Raw genomic sequence first — 8,699 nt, forward strand, 5'->3', positions numbered from 1 at the left:
CTCCTGGTTCATGACTCTGAATCAGCTCAGTTCCAGCTGTTGTGGTCACTCGGGGAGTGAACAGCAGAGGGAAGATCTTTCTGTCTTCCTCCTTTTTAAATAATTAAATACTTCAAGTTTTTTGAACCCGGTGATGTGAACTTGCTGACTGTGCATTTTCCTTGTGGGGGCAGGGTCCCACCACTAACCTCCACAGAAGACACCCCGTTTACCTGCAAGCTGCGAGCTGGGTCAGGCAGGAGCCCGGTCGGGGTCCCTCCGTGGGGGTCCGGGCCCTGCCGTGGGCACACAGGCGGGATGCAGGAACAGCCGCTGGTGGACACAGGAGTTGCTGGTCACAGCTGAAGCAGGGGGACCACCAGCTTGGGGTGTCGGGGGGGGGGGACCCCCAGCTGCAGACCATCCTGGGACGGCCAACTCCTGTGACAGAAGCTCGAATGAGTGTGGCGCACCTTCTGGGGAGACCCTGGTGCCTTGGGGGGACGCCCGCCATGGGGCAGAGCAGCAGGCCAGCCGTGGCTGCTGGCAGCTTTCCACGCCGCTGAGCGGCATCGTGGCCGGATGAGCCCACGCCACACACTGGGCCAGAGTGGCCGTGGCGTGGCAACTGCCGTGAGACACGGCCCACATCTCCTGAACGCCTCCATGCTTTCGCCAGCCCTCGGCTGTTCCACAACACATGGCCACAGAGGCCGCCCTGGGGGGCAGCAGTGTCTCCCCAAGGTGGCTGTGACCCCACCAGAGCACCCATGTACCCCACCTGGGCACCCGGTGTCTCCTACAAAGGGCAGTGCTGTCCTCTCCAAGAGCGGCATGTGTTCCCAGCAGCAGCCACCAGAGGGCACACGAGAGCCGCCCAGGGAGCAGCCCTGTCCTCACCTCCTCTCGGCTGACCCCCTCATGTCCTGTCCATCCTCACCTCTGGGCTGACCCCTCATGTCCTGCCCATCCTCACCTCCTCTGGGCTGTCCCCTCACCTCCTCTGGGCTGACCTCTCATGTCCTGCCCACCCTCACCTCCTCTGGACTGTCCCCTCACCTCTGGGCTGTCCCCCTCACGTCCTGCCCATCCTCACCTCCTCTGGGCTGTCCCCTCACCTCCTCTGGGCTGACCCCCTCATGTCCTGCCCATCCTCACCTCCTCTGGGCTGTCCCCCTCACGTCCTGCCCATCCTCACCTCCTCTGGACTGTCCCCTCACCTCCTCTGGGCTGTCCCCCTCACGTCCTGCCCATCCTCACCTCCTCTGGACTGTCCCCTCACCTCCTCTGGGCTGTCCCCCTCACGTCCTGCCCATCCTCACCTCCTCTGGACTGTCCCCTCACCTCCTCTGGGCTGACCCCCTCATGTCCTGCCCATCCTCACCTCCTCTGGGCTGTCCCCCTCACGTCCTGCCCATCCTCACCTCCTCTGGGCTGTCCCCTCACTTCCTCTGGGCTGACCCCTCATGTCCTGCCCATCCTCACCTCCTCTGGGCTGTCCCCTCACCTCCTCTGGGCTGACCCCCTCATGTCCTGCCCACCCTCACCTCCTCTGGGCTGTCCCCCTCACGTCCTGCCTGTCCCCCCGACCCTGGCCAGCCTGTCAGCTGCAGGGGGAGTGACTTCCTGGGTGCCTAAGCTGGGCAGATGGCGGCTGCAGGGCAGCGACCGGATGAATCCTCTTAGCTGCGTGTTCCTTAATGCTTCTTAATACTTCCGCGGCGTGGGTCACCCGCGGGTGGGCGCCATGGCAGCGGCGGCCGAGGATGCGAGCCGCGCCCCTCCACTGTATGAGGAGTACCGGCCACCTCCGCTGGACGCCGTGCGCCTGCCCCGCTACGTGCTCTACCTGCTCATGGCCGCGCTGCTGGTGGTGGCCGTGGCCTATGCCATTGTCGGACACCTCATCAAGGATCTTGCACATGACCTGGCCGGTGAGCTGTGCCCCAGGACCGCACACTGGGGGGTTGGCAGGGGGTGGCACCTCAGGTCTGCATGCCCCACGCAGGGGGAAGCACCCCGGGTCTACATGCCCCATGCAGGGGGCGGCCTGGTGGGGACCCCCAGCCCCTCCATGTGACATGGCGTCGTTGGAGTGCCCTGAGCTGCGTCTCCTCTGCAGACTGGGCCTTCGGGCCAAAGCCGGACCTGGAGGAAGGCCCCCGCGAGCTGCGCGCCAGCCTGGCCGGCGAAGACCTGGAGGAGCTGGACCTGCAGCTGGCCTTGGCCTGGCGCGGGGACGAGGACGGCGAGCGCGAGGCGACCCCAGCAGAAGCCTCCGCCCCCGACCCACGGCGCCCGTCCATCGCCTTCAAGGACCCGCCCGCCAGCGGCTCCTTCTGGGAGCTGGACTGAGCCCCCAGCTGCACCCCAAAGCGACCTGGAGCTGCGTGCAGCAGCCTCGGAGCCCTCAGTTCGGTGCGGGGACCTAGCCTGGACGCGCCGCCCCCCATCCCTCCCACCCCCTCCCCAGCTCGGCGGGAGGGAGGGTCTCAACTTCGAGCCTTACCCTGGGTCGAGTACACAGAAGGCGTTTAATAAAGTCCTCCCTGGGGCTGTGAGGGGCAGCACAGTGCCAGGGCGCTCCGGTCCCTCCTGGAAAGCCAAGCTGCTGGAGAGTGCCTGCAGGTCCTGGGGCTGCTCAGTGCTGGGCCGGCCACTCTCTGCTTGGAAATAGACACTGTTTCCTGACAAAGTCTGGGGGGAATTGCCATGAAAAGCGGAGTTCCATTTGTTGCCCAAAGCGTCAGATTGGTGTGAGGGCGTGCAGCCCGAGGCGGGCAGGCCGGGCAATGGGCAATGATGGGTCCCCGCATGGGTGTGCGTGGCCACCAAGCGCGTCTTGCACTTCCTGCCGCCTACTCAGGGACCCTGCCGGGACACTGGACATCTGGGGGATTCCTGGTCAAATAAAGTGCAAGTCCGGGCACTACTTGTGTGGTGTTTGGGACCCGGGTGGGTGACACTGCAGAGCGGGCCCTGCACCTGCTGGACTGCCGCACCGAGGTGGGGTGGGCTCTCAGTCCTGTCCCTCTTTCCAGTGTAAACAGTTGGCGCCCTGTGCTGGCCACGTGCTGGGCGGCAGCTGCCCCCGTGGCAGCCAGCCGGGGTGGGGTCTCCCTTTGCCCAGGCAGGACTGCTTTATCTGATCAGGTGGGGACCAAGGTTAAGGCTGCAGGGAAGTTGACCCCGATGGCCCAGGTTCTCCAGGCTTTGTGACACAGTCCGGCCGGGCTGGTGGCCCCCTACACCCACCCGGTCAGCAGGGTCCCCCCCCGGCCTGGGTGGCAGGGGCTGAACGCCCCCAGGTTGTTGCAGCAGGTGCAGGGGTGTCTGCCTCGCAGTGGGAAGGAGGGGTTCGGGCAGGTGCCACCTCCCCTCCCCGGGTCCTAGGTCCACCCTCACCCCGCCCAGCCCCACCCCCTGCCTTATCAGGGCCTCGCCCACACCCTGGCCAGGGACTGCTGTCACCACTGCTGTCACCACTGGCTCTACCGTGACCATGGAGACCCTGGGGACCCTGCTTGTCCTGGTGGCCTTGCTCCTTGCACCTGCGGAGGCCCAGCAGGGTAAGGACCCCCCCCCCCCGCCTACGGGTTCATGGATCTGAATGTCTCCCATCTTCCAGCCTGAAAGACCGAGGCCTTGGAGCGGGGAGGGAGGGAGGGAGGGAGGGAGGGAAAGGTGGGGGCGGGCAGTCCCAAGGACATGTCTCCCAGGGGTGCCCTGCCCTGCACCACCCCTGAGTCGCCCCCTGTCCGTCTCAGCAGCCACAGGGCGCCGCCTGAAGCCGTGGCTGGTGGGCCTGACGGCTGTGGTGGTCTTCTTATTCATCGTCTTTGTGTTGCTGCTGGTGAACCGCGTGTGGTGCTCCAAGACCAGGTGGGGCCCTGCTCTCGGTGTGCCCCCCGGGGTGGGGGACCAAACGCAGGCTGTCGCCACCGTCCCCCACCCTCACCCCCAACTCTGTCCTCAGAGCTCAGGATGAGGAGCAGACCAGCATCGACATGGATGACAACTGGTACGAGGACACGCAGCTGAGGTAGCTGGCTTTAGGCAGTGCGCGTGCAGACTGCGAGGGGGTGGAGTGGGGGGGGACTGCTCCTCCTGCCCTGAGCCCTGCGGCGGCCACTGTCCCTGCTCCTGGGCGCCACCCCCTGCTGCTCCCCCTTCCGGGCAGTGGCTCTCCCTCCACCCCTCGCCATCCGGGCATCTGGCCTAGGGATTCTACTCTTTCTCCATGCTTCACACCAGTGGGAGCTGGCTCGGTCCATCACCGGGTGAGGAGCACTGGGTGCTGGATTCCTGGGGCCTGGCAGACGGCAGGTGCTGTGAGAGAACACAGCCAGGCCCTCCCACCCACCCACCCATCATCCATCATCCATCCAGTCGTCCACCCATCCATCCACTCGTCCACCCATCCATCCACCCACCCACCCACCCATCCATCCACCCACTTGTCCACCCATCCATCTGCCATGTTTCTCCATAGCGGGGAACCCAAGAAGGGGAAGAAAGAGAAGAAAAAGGGGAAGAAGGCTCAGGAGGCCGGGGAGAACAACATGGGGATGGATCCGAAAGATGAGATCGCCAAGATGACGCAGCTGTGAGGCCTGGACACCCACGGTCCTTGGAGGCCCCACTGCCTCCCAGCTGCACTTGCTTCCGCCCCCCCCCCCAACCGGGCACCTCGGGCTCAGCCTCTCCCTCCTGCCTCTGGGGCTCCCTGGGGTGCCCCACCCCATGCCCCGATGCGGTGCTCTGCTGCGCCTCGCCCCACCTGCCCCCTGCTCCTGGACTTTGAGCCCTGGTGCGGTCTCGGGGACTTGTGCCCAGTGACGTGCGAGCTCCGTGCGTGTGGGGGACAGGGGCTTCTGTGAGACCCCCTGCCTGTGTATGAAAACATAAATAAACAGCTGGAACCCTGAGGGTACCCCCATGCTGTCCTCTGGCAGCTGTGCAGTAGGACCCCACTTTTCTGGGTGGGGGGTGCCCAGCGGCGTAGGAAGAGGGGCGTTCCGGGTGGGCTCTGGCCAGGAGTCTCCCCTGTCCTTCCCCGGTTGTCCCCCACAGGGTGGGCATCTTGGGAGGGGGAGCCGGGCTCCTCCTCGCCCTTTCTGCTCCCCCTGCACCACGTCCTGCTGCAGCCTGCCCTGCTCGCACAGGGTGAGGACACCCGGGGCTCCCTTCCCTTCAGCTGGTGGTCACAGTGGGCTCTGCCAGGTAGTTCGGCACTGGGATGGGGGCGCCTTTGGGGTCAGGGAGGGTGCTGGGGAGGGCGGGGGTGTTCTTCCCTCCGACCTCACCAACCCGGACACGCCTCCCAAACTGGATCCCTGCAACCACCCCATCACATCACCGCTTCTCCATTTGTCACCCTCCTTTCCCCCCCAATTCATCACTTCAACCCAGCACTCAACCACCACCCACCCTCCCATCCCTGTACCCACTCACCCATCCATCCCTGCACCCACCACACATGCTCCCATCCCTGCACCCACCAATCCATCCATCCCTGCACCCACCCACCCACCAATCCATCCATCCCTGCACCCACTCTCCCACCCACCCATCCCCCTGGCACCAGCCCCCATATTGCCCACTGTCCCCTACAGGGAAACATTTGCTCCCCATGTCTCGCTGGCACTTGCTGGGCCCAATGGGACCCCAGAAAGGACAACTCAACACAGAGAAACTCGAAGCATAGCTTGTTTAATTTTTATACATTTTTTTCTTTCTTTTTTTTTTGCCTTTTATTGAATCTTTTATGGAACCCCCATGGTTTTTTTTTTTGTTGTTTTTTGTTTTTCTTTTGCATAGGGAAACAAACAACAGGCAGAGACTTTCTGTAAATGGTACCTAGGTAGGCGCAACTGAAAACCAAAATGACGCATAATATACAAGATTATGAGGGGGCTCGGCGGGGAGGGGTCCCGCAGCCCCCAGCCCCATCCGCGACGTGGAGGGGGCAGGGGGTGCTGGCGGACCCCGAGGGCGGCTTCTCCCGTCGGAGGGGGGTGAGCGCGTGTGTGTGTGCATGTCAGTGTGAGTGCGTGCGTGTCCGTGGGTGTTCATGCGTGTGCTGTGTGTGCGGCAAGCAGGAGACAGCTATTCTGGTAATATCAGAAAAATATAAAATGGAAACAAAAAAATCTCAAAAAAAAAATAGTATCTCGAAAGAAAAGAAAGAAAAAAAAAAAAAGAAACATAGCAGGAACCCCTGTCTCTCTCGCTCTTCCCCGGGGTGGCGCGACCCCTGCGTGGGGGTGCAGGGGGCTCCCTGGGCTGACACTGTCGGGGTGCGGTGTGGGGCGCCGTCTCCCCCGGCCCCGCTCTCCCAGGTGGGAGCGTGGCCCTGTTGGGGTGCCGAGGGAGGCGGCCCCCAGAGCCGCGCCAGCAGACGCCAGGCACTGCTTTAGCGGACTTGGGTTTGGTTTGGTGACAAATGCTGCTGGCGCGGCTGTGGCTCCCCCAGCCCCGGCACCCCAACCCCGCTGCACGGACGGGCCGAGGCTCAGGAAGTGAGAGAGAAAGTTCCAGGACGATGGACATACACGCCTAGGTGAGTGTGTGGAGGGACGGGCGGCCCTGCCCGAGGCCGCCCAGCGGGGCCTCCTCGCCGTGTGGCCGGGTGGGAAGGGGAGACACACGCAGGATGGCGGGGGACCCCCGGCCCTTGTCTCAGGGGACGGTGGGGTCTCCCCCACCCTGATTGTCCAGCCCTGGGGGGTGGGGGCTCCCAGAAGCCCCCTGCCCTTCCGTTCTCATGGCCGCCCGCCAAGGCGGGCGTGGGGGGTGGTAGGGAGGTTTGCATAGAGTGGGGGGTCCTCCCCATCTCCCGCCTCAGGGACCCCCACACCAGCCTCTGCCCCGGGGAACGTGGGGGGGTGGGCACCGGGTTTGACAACATGTCAATCTCATACAAGGAAAACCCCTCAGCCCCGCCCCCCAAACTCGGGGGTCTGTGGTGGTCAGGTTTCTGAGGGGGGCTATGGCCACCTGGGAACGGCTGGCCCGGGGTGTGGAAGCAACGGTGGGGGACCCTGGGGTCCCCTGCACCCCGCGTGGCTGCCCCTCATCCCCCTCCCCACAAGGCTGGCTGCACTGTCCCGGGGGGTGGGGGATGCACTGGGATGAGTGCGAGCGGCGGGGCCAGGGTGGCCACCCTTGACGCCGCCACGGGGGTGGGTGGGGGGGGCGCCTCCCCACACACCTCCCCCCAACCCCCGCCCCCCCCCCAATCTGGCTATTGTCTTAGCTTTGGTCGAGTGGAAAGCAAAGGAAACCAGAACTTGAAAGAATAACACAAAAAAGTTCAAGATGAGGACGACAGGGGCCGCCCGGCCAGCCTCCCTGGTCCTGGCCGCGCGGGGACAGACGCTATTGCATATGTGACCCCCTTGCCCCCCCAGAGCCCCTGGGAAGGCCGGAGGAGCGCGGAGGGGGCGCAGGGCCTGGCGTGGGATGGGGCCGGGGCTGCAGCCTGGGGGGGGGGGACTCCCCAGCCCCGGGGCAGGGGCTGCCTGGGTGCGACTGGCCCCTGAGGTCGGTGGGCTGGGGGCGCGGGAGCACCAGGGCCCCACAGCGCCGGATGGGCACGTGGGGACGACGGGGCGGACGGGGAGGGGGGGGGACTTCGCTTCCAGCACAGTTTTCCGTTTTTTTCTTTTTTTTTTTTTTCTTAAAAAAAAAAAAAACAAAAAAGGTTTCTCTCTGCTTTACTTAAAAACACCTCCCTCCCCGGCGGTCGCCTCTCGGCGTTGGTTAACTACAAGCAGGCATGCAGCTCCTGTGCGCTGATATTGGAATACTATTCTCCAAGGCAAGGCACGTCATGTGGTATAAAACTTCGTGCAAATTAGGAAACATGGAGCTTTTTTTTTTTTTTAAGCTTTTCTGGATTTTTTTTTATCTTTTTTTTTTTTTCCTAAGTTTTTGTCTTTTGGGGGGCGGGGGGCGGGCAGGGTCTGCCATGCACGCGGCGGCCGCGGTTCTCCCGCTCTAAGCACCATGCATGTTTTTTGGGGGGACAGGCCCGCGCTGCCCGGAGGACGGATGGACCGCACCGCCCGCCGGAGGGGCGGGGGGCGCCCCTGACCATGACTTTGGCCTAGGTGGGGGAGCAGCGGGGCGCGGGAGTGTTGGGGTGCACTCCGCGCACCGGGCTGAAGGGAGTCAGTGGGGGCGGGCACGGGGAGGGGTTGGGGGCAGCCGGCGCCCCCCCGGCTTAGTGTTCTGGGGCGGCTCAAAGGGAAGATGCTGGCGCCCCTGCCGCGCGCTCCGGCTCTGCGCCCTCCGGCCTTCTCTCTCTCCTTCTGGGGACCCCCCACCCCCAGCTGCACCCCGGCATTGGTGGGTGGGTGGGGTGGGGGGGATGAAAGTGCAAACGGGCGGCCCCCGGCGGGGCGGGGGCTCCTGGGAGGGGTCGCTCTGGGTTGTAAGGCACTGGCGGAGGAGGCGCACGGGGGTGCCCGCCGGCTCCCCCCACGTCCCACCCCCGCGCCCCAGCATTGCGGGCCGGGTGCCCCGCGCCCCCCTGGGCTCCCAGCTCGAGCTCTGAGGGGGCGGCAGCAATGAGTGGAGGGGACGGGGTGGGGGGCGAGGTGGGCGGGGTGGGGGAGGACGCCCCGCGGCCACTCGGTGTCCCGGCTGGACGAAGGGCGGGGGGGTCAGGCACTTGAACCGCTCGCTCTGGTGTCCGCCCCCCCTCCCCTCCCCCA

The 8,699-nt window shown here is 64.9% G+C and overlaps 1 protein-coding gene across 1 annotated transcript; it reads left to right on the forward strand.

Annotated features, from left to right (window-relative positions):
• The first annotated feature begins 3,439 nt into the window (after positions 1-3,439).
• On the forward strand, positions 3,440-4,907 carry SMIM24 (small integral membrane protein 24). The gene is made up of 4 exons (XM_040990309.1): positions 3,440-3,548; positions 3,750-3,861; positions 3,956-4,021; positions 4,472-4,907. The coding sequence occupies exons 1-4, from the start codon at positions 3,482-3,484 to the stop codon at positions 4,587-4,589; spliced, it is 363 nt and encodes a 120-aa protein (XP_040846243.1). The 5' UTR covers positions 3,440-3,481; the 3' UTR covers positions 4,590-4,907.
• The last annotated feature ends 3,792 nt before the right edge of the window (positions 4,908-8,699 follow it).

This window comes from Ochotona curzoniae, unplaced genomic scaffold (genome assembly GCF_017591425.1).
Source record: "Ochotona curzoniae isolate NIBS_2020 unplaced genomic scaffold, NIBS_Ocur_1.0 contig_605, whole genome shotgun sequence".
Taxonomy (NCBI): domain Eukaryota; kingdom Metazoa; phylum Chordata; class Mammalia; order Lagomorpha; family Ochotonidae; genus Ochotona; species Ochotona curzoniae.